The sequence below is a fragment of the Pocillopora verrucosa genome, chromosome 14 (genome assembly GCF_036669915.1).
Source record: "Pocillopora verrucosa isolate sample1 chromosome 14, ASM3666991v2, whole genome shotgun sequence".
NCBI lineage: Eukaryota > Metazoa > Cnidaria > Anthozoa > Scleractinia > Pocilloporidae > Pocillopora > Pocillopora verrucosa.
In genome coordinates, this window is record NC_089325.1 from 17,041,794 (window position 1) to 17,057,941 (window position 16,148).

The 16,148-nt window shown below is 37.8% G+C and overlaps 1 protein-coding gene across 1 annotated transcript; it reads right to left on the reverse strand.

The window, feature by feature from the left end:
• Positions 1 to 311: 311 nt before the first annotated feature.
• Positions 312 to 16,034, reverse strand: LOC131772551 (beta-mannosidase). Its single transcript, XM_059088489.2, is given in 28 exon segments — positions 312 to 1,327; positions 1,571 to 1,720; positions 1,965 to 2,147; positions 2,239 to 2,340; positions 2,722 to 2,823; positions 4,756 to 4,816; positions 5,562 to 5,596; positions 5,665 to 5,733; positions 6,302 to 6,399; positions 6,728 to 6,781; positions 6,784 to 6,840; positions 6,843 to 6,905; positions 7,332 to 7,473; positions 8,330 to 8,378; positions 9,315 to 9,394; positions 9,853 to 9,946; positions 10,853 to 10,877; positions 10,880 to 10,993; positions 12,201 to 12,269; positions 12,695 to 12,755; positions 12,757 to 12,798; positions 12,957 to 13,115; positions 13,117 to 13,196; positions 13,326 to 13,393; positions 14,204 to 14,238; positions 14,699 to 14,808; positions 14,811 to 15,011; positions 15,749 to 16,034. Coding segments are annotated over 28 exon segments (2,670 nt in total). The 5' UTR covers positions 16,029 to 16,034; the 3' UTR covers positions 312 to 1,240.
• Between the last annotated feature and the right edge of the window lie 114 nt (positions 16,035 to 16,148).

Below are 16,148 nucleotides of genomic sequence, written 5' to 3' on the forward strand. Positions count from 1 at the left end.
CATAATCTTGGTCCAAACGCATCATGTGACCGAATATGACGCATCATGTGACCAGCTAAAACTGGAGAATTTCCAAGGATATACCCAGTGATATTCTCCAATTGTTACTAAACCTCACTTTCACTACGCCAAGTCTTCCTTTAAAATTCACTTCAAGACAAGAGAGCGTTTTACGGTTGTTACAGTAGTAGCTTGTCATAATGTCGCGCGTCCCACGCAGTAAACGGTAAGCTGATCGTTGACATTTTTCCCCGCACGTCGCAAAATATTCGAAGAATAATAAGTACAAGTACCAAAAGGGCAAATTCCCCTTGTTAGTATTAAACATTTAATTTAATGCCAATAAAACGCCTTTAACTATACAATATATAAGCTTCTTTTTTCGAAGAATGCTTATCAACAAACAGTGAAAACGAATTTAGAAATAATTACGCATGCATTTTGGCAAAAAATATTCCCTGAGAGGAATGGCTCACAATTTCATAGATATGTTTTACGTATGAAATCGAGAAGTGAAAAATATGTTTAAAAACAAATAACAGTTACATGTAACATAACGATTTCCTACTACATAATGTTATGCCTACCAAAAGTTTCAATCAGTACTAAAAACTCGTATGACCAAGTTTTAGGATTGCTAAGCAACATAGATGCACACAACTGTCTGAAGTATGTGCCACCTCCTCGCCCAAGTACTGTGAACGGCTAACACCTTACCCCTTAACACTCTAACATCGGTAGGCGTATTCTCCATACTGTTCTCTAAACATTTCCTAAGATGCCAACCTTGAGAATTTGTCTAACAATAAAGAGCTTCTTTAGTCGGGGATCAGCTCCTATATTCTCCTAACCTTAATGTTTGATTCAGGGGTGAATTGGTCAGGAGAAATTAGATGCCAGTCACTCTTAGGGGTTAAAGGGTAATAATGACTAGTGATTACCAAGCAATGATTATTCAAGAACCTGCTAAGGTAGAAAGAGAGTATCACAGAGAAGGACACTGAGGGGTGGAGCATAGCAGATGTAGTTTGTTCGCCATTTTTTTTTTCAAGTCTATTTTCATCCTGCTGTTTCCTTCGACTACCAATACCTGATTGAATGGACAACTTTTCGCTTGAATTGAAAATTACAAAATTTAATTGTCGCAAAGGACGACAAGTCGAGAATTCATCTTCTTACTATATCTCTTATAATTAACAAAATCTATCCCAGGGATGTCATTATTGAATAACTAAATTAACTAGGCATATAAATCATAAAGAGACTTAATGTAAAGATTCTTCTCTAATTCATCTTCAGTGGTGTCTTGCCAACTGTAGAATATCACCTGAAGTTGAAAAGAATGTAGCCATTGTCAGATTTATACCACCAAAATAGTCAGTTTGTTGTTTTTTTTCACTCTTTGTTCTAAATTATCAACGGCTTTCTTCTTCACAAGCTAACACACGTCATTAGCTTACCGTAGTGCTAAACGCAAAAATCTTAAACAAAATTTACGCCAAGAAGCAAAACGCACTAGATATGTAAGTATGCTAGCTGATTCATTTGCAAGTAATTAACTTGTTCATACCGTCTTCGAAGGTTCGATCAGGAGAAAACCGTTATCTGAAAAGCGGCCACGGACATCTTTGGCTACAAGCCACACATAACAAGCGGGAGACTGGGCCTCAATATAAACGCTAAACTCTCCTTTTTGTGGCATGCGAGCAACTTTTACAATCTGCCAAAAAAAAGAGAAAACAGAAAGAAGGAAACAAAATATAATAAGAATAAAAATTCGATACCCTTTTAAGGGCTGCGCCCTTTCTTTCATTAATTTTTCCATCAACTTTACAAGGTTATACAGAGCACTATAGACAAAAGAACACTGCTGTAGGTAATTGTTTATCAGTAACGAATTATTTATCAGTAATCAATAAATGATTATTTGCAATTATTAAATTTTAATACTAACTATTATTCACCTTCAACTTTGGATCACTAATACCCTCTACTTCTGACAAACTCGTCGGATAAAACACGTTCGTCGGTCCCAGGTCCTGGCCTGTGCTCGCGTCTACAGGTTTCACAGTAAAGACACAATGCCGAGCACTTTTACATTTGCTTGACTGTAAGAGTGTTTCTACTTCATCTTCGTAAACCTGTTTCTATTAATTACAAGCAAGGATACGTAAGTCAGACTACGGTATCTCCTTTGGTTGATCCACATGTGGAATAGACACAACAAGCCGTGCTTACCGAAGTTTGTCGTTTAATGTTAAATGAGACTTTTTTGCTGTACAGTGGTGTGAAGGAAGACCATGACCACGCCTTGAGAGACACAGCACCCCGCGAGATTGGCTGAAACCACAGAAGGCATAGACTTAAAACTTCACAATTCAACAACAATAAAAAGACACCAAGCAAGTCACTGTGAGGTATAGAAAAGCTTGAGCGACCCGATCCAAATCACATGACCTGCAACCCAACGCGCATGCACATCGACTCGGTTTTTTGGTGCCGAGCAAATACTGTCAAAAAGTTAGGACGGTCATTCAAAAGGATGCAAACAAGATTTTGAAAGCCCACTTGCGATCCCATTATTGAGGTTGCAGTGTCCTAATCAGAGTACATGACGATTGGCGGAATTTTCTTCGGGGATTGACTGAGGACGTACACATGGTTTTTCTTTTAACACACATTTTATAATGCTGCAATAATAAAATATTTACGCATTTTTACCTTAACAAGATCTGATACTACCCAGAGCCTAAACTTGCCGCCCTCCTGGTATGGTGACGCGATTACAGGCGCAAAAAAATCCTTCACAAAGTAATGTAGCATCTGTCAACCAAAAAAAATAATAATAAGCTTTTAACCTTTACACTGAGAGTGACTGGCTTCTCATAGTATCACCTTTGAATCAAATTTAAAGGTGATGAAAAGGAAATGATCACAATTAACTACAGGTAATAGCGGAGCTCGCAGAGCGTAGCCCCATATTATACAAAATGGTAGTAGTAACCCATCAAGCCGAAAAAATTTGAACTTACGACCATACGACCGACCTCTGTTCATTAAGCAAACGGCGAGGAAAGTAATTGTGAGTAAATTCAATTTTTTTATTTTGAAGTTGTGAGAGTTTGCTCGTTTGTTTGCTGTAATGACGTGTTTACCTCTGATCTTTCCTTCACAAAAACTAAATTCGAACGGCACACTCCAACGAGACACAAGGGAATGTAATGCGGCCTTTTCTCAAAAAATTCCTTCAATTTCTGTTGTGCAATTTAAGGTACAAATGTCCAAATTGAACGGAATTGGAAAGACTCACCAGGAGCGTATATTTGTTGTAGAACTTAAATTAAAACTTCGCTCGCTCTTTCACTATGAACAAATTGCTCGAGAAAATTCAGATATTAAATGAATGAAAGTTCCATTGTTCAGTTTAACTGTAACCAAATACCTCACGTTCCAACTTTCTGGGTACTTTTTGTGAACGATTAAAATTAATTGCAATTGTTTTTTTAGAGGGCACGGTAACGAATCCTGCAATCTGATTGGTTCTTTACCCGGTCAGTATTTTCCTATCTCTGCCCACGGGCCACGGTAACGCTTTCGTGAATCGCCGAGTACATCCCAACTTTCGTTGTCATTTTTTCATAAATATACCTCGTTTTGCTGGCTGGGCAGTATTTTTAAGCAAACAAGTCGGTCACTACCTCAAGCCGATAAATAACTTATGAATCCTCTCTTTTCTCTCTATCAAATCACTTTGGTTAACAGAAAAATATTGGTTTCAGAATGAATTTGAATAAACAAAAGTGTCATTACGTTGGCTGACAAGCGGCCTAAAAACCGTCTGCAATTAATTTTAACATAATTTTACACTTAATCTATGAACTGCTAAAACACAAACAGGGTTTGAATTTAGTTTTTGTGAAGGAAAGACCAGAGTCACACACGCCATTGCAGCAAACAAACGAGCAAACTCTCACAACTTCAAAGTAAAAAAATTGAATTTACTCACAATTACTTTCCTCGCCGTTTATTTAATGAACAGAGGTAAATCTTCGTACATGAATGAATGGTCGATGAGAGTGCATAATACTTTCCGTTAGATCATTGACTGATTTTGAAGAAAACATTGTCGTGACAGTCCTTGCCAAACTAGTTCTGATGTTTTTCAAATGTTCCTACGCTTTTTTTTTTCTTGCGCGCTCTCTAATTGACAGGTGTCAGATTGTGACAGATACTTGTAAAAATAATGTTTCAAAGTTTGTTTGGAAGCCTTTTAAATCACCTTTATCGTTACGGAAATGTAAATGTTTCGCTGAGGCATCTCTCTTAAATTTGCATCACCTCTATTTTAACTACCATTTACTCACTCAAAAATTGTTCAGTTTATGGAAGATCTTGCCGTATTTACAGCCCTAAATCATTCGGGTTCTTTCGGAAAGAATTTCGTCAAGTTTAAAAACAATAAATATGTTATCGGCTAAGGGTCGGTCCGTATGGTGAAAAACTGTGACCGAGGTCTTGAAAATGCTGCCCTCGGCCTACGGCCTCGAGCTGTATTTTCAAGACCTCGGTCACAGTTTTTCACCATACGGACCTCCCAGCCGGCAAATAACATATATATATTGTAGAGAGATCTGTGTGTAGAATAAGAATACCATCGTCACAGTACAAAGGGTTAAGGATTGATATCATGATAATTGATTTTGTGAATACCACAAGTTTGAGCTGTAGTTTAAAGAAAACAGAGCAAACTTGTACCTTCCAACGTCCTCCATATTCTAAAGAAGACCAAGTGGGAGCCTGCCAAATACTGTTCAACCTGAAACGGTCAAAACAAAGTAAAAGTGAGTTGCTGGTTAAGTCTCTTTACCATCCGACTTCAGATGTTTCCTTACTACAAGGGATAATGTACAGACTAAGGGGCCCCTCATTAATGTTTAACACATTTGCACCAAGGGCAATACAAACTGCCCCTCCCCTCCCTCCGAATAAGCTGTTTCACATCCTATCACCAAACCCCTTCCAACCCCTAGGTTCTACCGGTAAAAAATATGTAACTTAAAGAAGAGCTTGTAATTTATATGACTGCATAAAACAATTAACCTGTAATTATGTCTTTTACAGGTAGTGCGAGACATTGCAAATTCATCACGTGCAACTCATGTAACGTTAAAAATCTTCCCAGAAGAAGAAAATAAAACTGTAACATAATTTTACACTTAATCTATGAACTGCTAAAACACAAACAGGGTTTACGGTTGGTGTTGGGTCTGGCGAACGTAAAGGACGTCTCTATGTAAATTCCCGTTAAATTAAAAAAAAACAAGGCCTTTCCTTCCTTTTTAGCATCATTGACTTAAATTAAACAACAATCGAAGTTCTATTTGTGACGTGTCAGAGATCTCAAAGGTATGGCCATTCTGCACAATGAGTATTCTCATCGTGTCAAATTTTAACGTTGTTGATATTCTTTGAAAAAATAGTCGAATTACAATCATTGTCTCTTACATTCTTTTCTTTCAACCTTTCAATTTAAAAAGTTATTCAATAAAGCAGTCACTTACTGCCAATATACTGTGCCCATTGTTCCTCCTTCACCCTGACGAGAAAATCAAAGGGCCTGTTATCCAAGTTTCGTCAAATAGCGTAACTGCGATTCAAACCCACCTTTATTAATTCACTCTGTAAACGTCTGTAATGTTCAGTCTCTGTCTTCATGCACTGTGCTTGAGTTACCTAGAAAGAAAAAGGCATAACTGAAACGTGTACCATTTATCATAAAGGGTCAGGTGAGGGTAACATATCATGTAGGTCTTTTTTCCGTTTCCACCTGTCTCATGGCGCTCGTTACATAATGTTGTCCTGGAAGACTTGAGGAAGTTAACTGACAACTGTATTGGTGAAGCGGTGGATTAGCAGTCATGGCGCTGTGCGTGAACGCTGGACTAGGAGGTTTGGGTCCGGGTTCTAGCTGGGTCATAGTGTTGTGTTCCCGAGAGAGACTTCCGCTTTCACTCTACCTCTCTAGCAATCAGAAGTGTGGGAACCGGCGAATTATCAAAGAAACCGACCAAATGCTGGCGACGGGGGAAGAGGAGAGTTACCCTAGCAACCGATCCCGAGGTAGAATACATTATCTCAGCCATTTAATGGGGGACTGACACCGAGATAAGTATTTTCATAATTATGGGCTTCTTGATCCCTGAGACTAACCCCACCCCAAGGCGCGTGCGCCAGTGATAGCTATTTGATGAAAATTACGTAATACAATATTTGTCCGATGGCATGAAAAGTAATTATTTTACTGGATAATAAAGAGAGTGTCCATAAATTTTTTCAAAGGCTCCTTTGAGTTGGGAAGTTTATAATGCTTCTTAGCTTGGCTTAACATCTGCTGATTACCTGAACATAACAATGAAAATAATATTAATAATACCACTAATAATAATACATTATGATGATGATGATGATGATGACGATGACGATGACCAGTGACGATAGTGCACTCATGTCGTACACACATTCACTAATTGCTAGTAAAGCTTCAGAAAAACTTAAAACAATTATAGTAAACATTCTACTCGAACACGTACGATGAAATTAAGCCAACAAGCCAGAGAATTTTCTCAATAACCCTATCAAAAAACAAAAGAAAACAATCTCACTTTTTGGTTTATTGTGTGAGTAACAGTGAGATTCAGGGGAAGTCTCGTCACTTAGTGATACAAACCGTCTGCATGATGTTGCCTGTGATCCATGAATGCGCTATTGTAGGTCCAGTCTTTTCTACTGACACCTGCGCTAGGGTCTCAAAAGACGGGTAGGACTGGAAACCATACTCGACGCAAAACGAGGCTTGGGGTATTCGCTGACATTCCAACAGTCCATCGCATAGTTGTAGAAGTGCGCTGAAATAAAATGGTGACTACGATTAGTCGTTGGTAAGAAGGTAAGACTATTGCATCACAGCAACATGAGCCTTTGTACAATCAGAGGTCTAAATGACTAGTCGATTAGTTTTAAATAAAATCGCGTGAGGCTGGGAAATAGTTCGCGACACTAATCGCGATTGGCCTTTGAGCCCCACACATAACAGTTGAAAACGTTGTTCTTAAAAAGGTGAACAATGTCACTTTCAAATTTAAAATGCGTACTTCAAAAGGGTGTTTGTGAAAAGTTCATTGTAATGTGTTGTTGAAGATCACCCATCTAACACGAGCCAGAAACTTATAAATAAATTACACAAATAGTGCAAAACATCAGGTCTCGCCCATAAGACAACCGTTATTCCAAAACATACCTCGACTAGTACGTCATAAGTAAAAAATAGTTACCATCTTCCCAATAGGAGCTATTTGGATTTTTTGCCACCCATCCTTCTTTCTCAGTATCTACTCCATTCGAAGGAGACGATGAGATAAATGGTCGGCTCTTGTCTTCATTTTCGAGCGTCTTCATGATAGTATCTATATACAACTATTAAGAAAGTATCTTAGCTCAGTCTGACGGCTTTTCCAAGTCGCACATACCCCTCCCTCAATTGGAGTAGGTGATACTGATTCCTTGCATGCACAAAAAAAAAAAAAAGACACGGAATTTATTATTTGAGAAAAGGGTTGTTATTAGCACGTGCACATAGGGCTCTGGATGCACGTGGGAAGTTTGATCATGCGAAATACGCCTAGCAGTGTAACAGCAACTTTGGATTCTTGATTGTTCACTTAACCCCCCAAGGGCATAAACACAGCTAACGGTAAAACGAATTTCATAGCATGGCGGCAACAACTTGGATAATCTGAAGATCACTAATGTTCGGATTCGTTTTCATCGCCTTTCTTACTAGCAAAAGGTCGATGCCAGGGGAAAAATTTGGCCGGTCTTCTCTAGTTTTTTTCCATTGTTATGCGTTCTTTTCAAAGTAAGAATAAGAAAAAACCAGCAAGCAAGCTGTGTTTTGCAAATTATTAAGCAATAATTTATGGGTTTGAAACAAATTTCCTGTTTGGTGGTTGACTAAATAAAGCTTCATGAGTAGGAAATTTGTATCTGAGAGTGGAGCGACATTAGGCATCTATTAACGTCAAATGCCCCAAGGTCACCTCAACGCCCTTCTCCACCGCCCCACCCGTCTCACCCCTGGTGAGTCCATTCTCTCTTCACTCCCATCCCATTAGAGAGGTGGAAAGTGAGTTCCTCTAAGGCTTATAAGATAGGTACTCAAAAGTTACAATATGAGCGTCATTCATGCATAAGATATTGAAGATACAGATAACTTTTCTACGAAACCTCTGTGAGGTACTTTTCACTCTACCAACAGAAAGAAAGCACTTACCTTCTTATAATCCTTGTAGTATCTTGCGAACGAAGAACTGGTGTTATACCTGACACAACACAACAGTTCGACTATCAAGGTAACTGAGGTTTGCATTTCACCCTTGAACTCCCATGGGTGACCAAGACAGAATTTCTCCTTACAATATCCAGACAGAATCAAGCAGACAAATGAGGAGAATAAAGAAGAAACTCAATTAGGGGAATATAAGTTGATCCGATACCAAATTCTCCAAATTGAAATCTAAGTATTTTATGGCAGACAGTAAGGAGAATTACTAATGAGAACTTGGGAGTAAAAGGGTTCACAGCCTTATGGCCTTTTTATTACATTTAAAGAGAACAACCATATCCTCAAGGAAAAAGATTCATAAAAATCTCTAATATTACTCTCAGAAGAAAGGAAGGAACTGCAAGAGTTCAAGATTATTCATTGGTTAAAGAAACCGGCATTTTTTTGTTGATGTGCGAAAGATTTTTCTTCACACTTCCCCAAAAGACAACAGGCAAACAATGTCATTGACCAATCACAGTGAACTAAAACACACGACATCCAATAAAAATGCATGGCAAATACACGTCACCGGCGTAAAGCGCGGGAAAGCCTGTCGGAAAAAGGTGTTATCGACTAATCACAGCAAACCTTGACAATACAAAGACCAATGAGGATGCAGAGCAATACACGTGGTCAGCGTAAAGCTCGTTCAAGCCTTTTGGAAAAACAGTTTCGACGACCATTCACAGGGAACCAGGAGAACACAATGAGCAATGAGAATGCAAAAGAAATATTCGTGGTCGACATATAACGCGGAAAACCGCGATCCATTTCACAGTGGCTTGGGATTTTTAATTTATATCCGATATGTCAAATTCCTGATGCGACGTTTTCAAACCGATTTCTTAGATTGACACAAAACAAACCAAATCAATCATCAAAGTGAATAAATTAAAATCAATTACCCAATCAGGACCAAGATAGAGCTTACCAGTTGGTCGCCAGAGCTTCTTCATTTTCATTGCTACCACTCCGCTATATGATGGACGGATGATTATGAAGCCGACGTACCTGTCCACACAAAGTTTCTGAATGATGTTATATGAATTTCTTAAGATCTGTTTTGCCGACAATTTATCCTTTCAGTCCATGTACATGTTTTAAATTCTAGAAATTGGGCGAGAAGGCATTGCGTAAACAGCATCAACAGACGTAAAAAAAATGCATCAGCAACAGGTTTTGCTTCTTTTCCGCTCATTTTAAACAATTTCCTTTGCATGGTGATACCTCCCCTTCCCGGACCAAATTTCTCCCTCCCTAACTTAAACCCCACTTCTCCCTATCTATAACCTCCCCATGCCAAATTCTCTACACCTATCTATCTACGTCTCCCTATTCCCTACAATAAGCCTCTCTTTCCTACTCTACTCTTCTTGAAAACCCTCAGGAATTATCTTCAACCTATGGCTTACAACTTAAATTCTGCGAGATTGAAAGAAACTTTATTAAGCCTATGCTGGAGAAATTACCTGATATTGTACTTCTTCCTTGACTGAGTTCAAGAATTCTACATCAACCGGGTACATGGCACAGGCAAACATGAATTCTTCCCAAACAAGTAACCTAAACAGTAAAGAAAAAATATGTATTTTTCGGATCATAGTCTGCCGAGTAAATGAGAGGTGATGTGTGAAAACCGGCTGTGTAGTCTCTAAGAAGAAGAAGACCAATAATGACAGTCTCTAATGTACCCATAATATTTATAATTTATAGGGCGCTAATTGCAAGCCTCTAAGAGCTTAGCGCTCGATAAATCAACTCTGTTGCTTGAGCGTTGTACAACCAAACCCAAAGAAATCACTACAGATAAGAGCATGAAGGGAAATAGAAGACGCAATCGACAGCTGTAAATAAGCACACGTTGCCAGGTTCGAGCGTGGGAAGACACGAGGGTCTAAGCCGTGATTAATTTTAGGTTGCATGTGGTTGGTTGAGATGAGTTGGCTAGACCCGAGAGTAAAGCAAAGCCAGTCATTTTTGACGCTCTATTGAAAATTGTTTCTTTTAAATTTTGTTGATCCATTTAATTGCTGCACGGAATTTTTTAGTTTTAAAAGAATGCCCTTGTGCCGCAGCAACGCGATAAACAGCTTTGACGTCATTTAATAATTCCAGTTGATTAAAAAGCAGGACAAAATGAAATTTTGAGTAATGAGAAATGAGCAATTAAGTGTTGAAAGTAATCCGGGATTTCTTTCTTTCTTTACTTCGCTCTGTGATTGGTCCAGATTACTCGCGCCACTCTCTAAACCAATCAGATTCAAAGCTAATCACGACTTGGTCGCCCGCATTTTCCCGCGTTTGAGGCAGTTTGGTTGCTTTAGCTCTGAGTTCTCATTGGCTCTTGAGGGTATTTTCATTTCTTCTAATTGGCCTCTGGTATCACTTTAGTTTTGGTTTTGCGATACTCTTACGAAAAGCGCTCTATCTCGTTGATTACCCGTTTACTTTTAATTACCACTTCCATACCCTAACTCGTCCGCTATGTCGTAAATTCATCATGTTGATAGATTCCTCCTCCCCAGTTTCTCACCACATTCATGTTTGCATCAGCTGCTGACTTGAGAAGATTCCAAAGGTCTGAACGCGTCACACGGTCCTCAAAGGCATCTGGGAGGAAAGTGAAGTAAGGTTGGTTTTGCATCGTCTATTTTTATAGAAAACAATTTTTTCAGTATTGAGAATTTTACAGAATCGCCAGAAAACTGGATTCCAGAAAGCAAGCTACATCCATTCTCACCGATACTTCATTCTGTTATTCCCTTTGTATTGACATAATACTGGCTCTGCTTGACGTAAAAAGTTTTAAAAGAGTGACCCTTTACACTATAACATCAGCATCCAAATTCTCCATAGTCTTCTCCAATTTCCTCTGGTACTACAGAGAGAATTTTTTAATAATCAAAGCTTCTCAAGTTCAGTGATCATTTCCTTTATTCTCTTCATCTTTATGAATGATTGAGAAGAATTAATGCGAGGAGAAATTACATTCTGGTCACACCGAGGGTTTAAAGGTATGAGCAATATATACTTTCCATTTGCCAGCATTATCATAAAAAGAGTGGAAGCAATTGTTAATTCTTGGCTTTTTGAGGCTAGTAAGGTACATGAAAAAATTAAGTGCATCTGATTGGCTGAAAACAAGTGGCATTATCATGTCACACAAGTGCAAAGTTGTAACACAAGTGCTAATTACAAATAGCCCACACACTGCCAAAATTTATGTCTGTCTTGAATTTATGATGTTTTTTCATGTATATTATTAACAAGTACCAACATGAGTTCTCAGTGCAGTGTAATAAGCACTAGACTACAAAATCACACTAGCCCTATGGGCTCATGCTATTTTGTCGTCTTTGAGATATTACTTGTGCTTATTAACACCAAATTGTACTCAAATCATGTGATTACCTTAACTAAGTTAAGTAATATCTAATGGATTAAAAGTTTGCTTTTCACCACTCCAGCCATTTCTGAATATAGTATCACATCCCTACATAATCTGGCAGGTCAACAAATGGCAGAGTTTTACTCACTCAGTCCCACTCATGCTTAAACATGGTTAGCTTTTATTTTTTAACCTGCCAATATGTGCTCCATATGTTTAAAAATTTGTGATGTAAAACTGCAATAGCTTATAATTTTTGCTCAATGGGAGAAATTGGTTGACAGGTGAAAATTGGCTTGAGATGAGAGGTTTCATTTCACAGGCATAGGAATCACTACAAGACACAAGTTGGGAGGTGTTATGTTAATCTTTACTCCTTTCAAGATTAACTGAGATGTTATTCTTACATTTGATATTTTAGGCGCATACCTGCAGGAATCCAGTTAGCTCCCTTCAGAAATATTGGCAAATCGTTGATCTCAAAGTGAAATCCCCGTCCTGAAACAGACAGAGCACTTCTGCCAGTGAATCCATTGAAACCTCTTATGCAAAAATAACAACATGATAAACAAGAAATCCCAACTAGCAAAGTGTGATTGAAGTGTAATTCTTGAAATAATGCTTTTTCCTACCAGTAAATATGTGATCAGATATGTTATCCCACTCAAAAATTGGGGACTGAAATGTTGAAATCACAATATACTAAGCAATGCTGAGAACTATGGCAATAATTGTAGATTTAAAAGGTAACCATAAAACATAACCAGCTACAAAAAGTGTAAGTTTTATGGTGACTTGCTTAAAATTTAAGGATTAGTAATAACTGACTATAACAAAGATCATGTAATGTATGGTCTTGTAATGCAAAAACAAATTTATAATTGTCATAATTACCTGGTTCATTTTCCATTTGAATTACTAACCTGGAGCACACTCAATTCGTTCCTGTCTAAGTTTCACTGTCCTGATACCGATGTTACGATTTGATGCTTGACTGTTCATCACGAGATGAGCTCAAAAACACAACCTGTTCAGAGTTAATGATCATTTCTGACATTAAGCTGCCTGGTAATGAATTTCAAAGACTTAGGTTTAATGACAGAATCTAAGCAACTGCATATCTACCCCTTCCCCTCCCCTAAGCACACATATCTCATTTAAATACTAATTGATATAAAGAAGTACCTTAACTGTGTACAGATTTGGTTTTCCATATCCTTGAGGCCCACCATGGCCTAATGTTATCTTTTCTGTAAACAACATCTCTGGGAAAGAAATTTTTTGGATACCTTGTGACAGTTTGATGACAAGCTTCTGAGAGCGTGACAGCTGAGGAAGACTGAGCCACTATTGTACCTGTCACACCATCTTCAGCTGAATCTACAAAAAGTGCCACAGATAACTGCCATGTGATGTTAGCTGAACCTGAAAGAGAGCACATCAGAAAGTGAGGAAAAATATATTTTTAATCAACTTGTTGCATTTGCCATATGATTCAAATTGTTTGAAGGATTACTACTTATATAAATATATTTAAATTCTGGTCACAGTAACCTTTTGTAGGTGTTACTGTGATGTCCCTTATAACAGCTGAGTTGTAGGCTTGCAGAGAAACATTTCGCCTGTAGATAGAAAAGAAGATGAGAGTGAGAGTCGAAATGTCTGAAGTAACCCAAAAAAGTAGTTAGTATGGGTGTGGCTCTTGCTGCATTTTCCAGGTCAGGTACAGTATCATCAATAGAATACATGAAAAACTGGAGATAGAAAACAATTATTACTGTAAGAACACCAACAGACAAGCCCCACTTGCAGGTAAGCCGTACCCCGAGTTTGATAACTCAAATTTTGGGAAAAAAATCTTTTGAAAAGAAATCATGATTGGAGTCTTAGGAAAGTTGCTTTACATCAGTTGCTTCATCAAAACATTTATCCATGTAAACTCTCCTACATTGAAAACTGAAAATACTCTAAATCCTTACCTATAATTATAGCTGTAATAGTATGGATATCATATCTAAAGATTTAAACTTATGTTTGATCTTACTCGGGTATTATTCAATCCATGTTTTTTTTCATTCCTACCAATTTTTCAATCAAATTTGACAGAAAACAACAACAAATCTAGTTTGTTTGTTGGCTCATTCATAGCCTAGTAACAGAATTTGATCAGGAGAAGGGGTACCAGAGAAAAACTCTGAAAAAGAAAATCAATCTTTAAAAGGCTCTTAAGGGTCTAGAGTTGACTTTTTAATCTGATTGTTAAGTTTTTTTTTCTCTGTAACTTCTCAATATCATCAAAATTGGTAATTCTAACCTCTAAAATGAGGATTATCATTCCCATTATTGATATAGGGCAATCCCCTCCTGCTTTGCGAAGAAAAACTTAGTATATTATTTACATCTCTTAACTTAAAGTAGAAGAAAATAATTACCAAATCCCTTGAGGAACAAAGGCTGGTCCCCAGTCCTAAAAGGAGAGTGAGCCAATAATGATTAATTTCAACAACACATGCAGGACAGCAGGAGTTTATCAAGTATCCAAGTCAAGTCCAACACAGATCCACCTATGGCCAATAGCAATTCAAATGTACAATTCAAAACTTTCTGATATATTTTGTCATTATGATAATCATTAATGTGTGCCAAATTCAAAACAGTGATTCAGGTTTCCCAGGCTTTAAGAACATGGCTATAAGATTGAAACTCCCAAAGGCTGGTTCCTGTGCCAGCATGCATTCAATGAGATATCAGAAGCACACCCAAACTTTGGAGAACACAAAGATTCTTGCAGTCACTCAAGCAATAGCACTGACTCAGTCCTAAATAAATTATTATTATTCAAATAATTACATTAATAACAACTATATATTGGCTTTTTTTATGGTAGCAACGACATCCACTGATAAATACTTGTAACAATGGCTTACCCAACTAAATGAACATTGTTCTTTTCTGATGAAATTTCCATGGCACTCACCACGCTGAACTGGGACTGGACATTCAGGGGGTACACGATATGGAAACTTTTTAGCCTGCTCTTGGCATAGAGCACTGCAGAAGTGAAGCGCACCTCAATCTTGTTCATTCCAGTTTTTAGCACCCCCTTAACACTAAAGATGTATCTGTGAAACATGTTTGTTGAGTGGCCAACTTCAACATTATTCACCAGAACTGTAGCAACTGTATCCAGGCCCTCAAAAACCAACAAAATGTTTCCTTTTGATATGACATCTTCAGAAACTGGGAGTAGGAGGATGAGGATATCAAGAAACAAAGAGATAAGAACATATCACAATAAGGGTTAAAATACCTCAAAGATACCATCAATTTGTTTTACTAGGGAATTTTAGTATAATCGAGTCCTTTATAATAGTACATGTCATAGTCTCCCAAATCCACTAAGCACCCCTTTTAATTGAAAATATACTTTTAAGAATTTTCAAAAATCTCTCCTGTCTAAGGAACAAGAACCATTTAACTAAGTTTTAATTTGAATCTAAAAACTTTGGTCCACATGCATGGAGTAAACTTATGTTTTCAAGGACAAAAAGACCACTGACCACCCACTACGTTGAAAAAAAAAGGCATTTCAGCGAGTTATCCATTTCTAGGTTACTACATAAGAGAGCTAAACCTAGAAATGGGTAACTCGCCAAAATGGCCTTGTTGCAACAAAGAAAGCTGTCACAAAACAAGTAATGCACTGTAAAAGTAAGGTGAGGTATTTTTATTGAGAATTTGACTATTTTTTTTTCCTAGCAGCGGTTGTAAATATTCCCAAACAAACTATTATATTTTCGCCATAACTTGTATAACGCAAGATGATCATCTCACAGCAGGAGCTTGGGCTGCCTGTAGGTCAGGCCTGGTGCTTAAATTTGACAGATCAGTTCTCTCGGTTATGCCATGTTAACAACATTAACTACGACAAGTACCATTCAATCAAATATAATGAGAGAAAAGAATATTATTCAAACCTTCCAAGGTCCTTGTGTACACCCAATTGTCATACGCTATCCAGCGATACTTGAAATCATTAAACCGGAAGTACGGATCGGAAATATTTCCATTCCTGTACAAAGCTGTGTGAACATTTCCAGGAACAGTTCCGGGCACAGAAATGCTGTTATTTGCATTTGAAATAATCCAAGTGCCTCCGAGATTGACTTCTAAAATTCTGCAATGTATTAGAATGAGATTACAAAGTGTTATTGCCATTTTAAACACGAACACTTTCCCTATTTCTGTGATCGCCATTTTGATTGCTTCAATAAATATTTCATTGACAGGCGACTGGTGACGGGTCGAGTCCACATTACAGAGAACAATGTAGTCAGCGGTTTCAGCAAAAGAAGAATCTCGTGGCGGGAAAAGTGC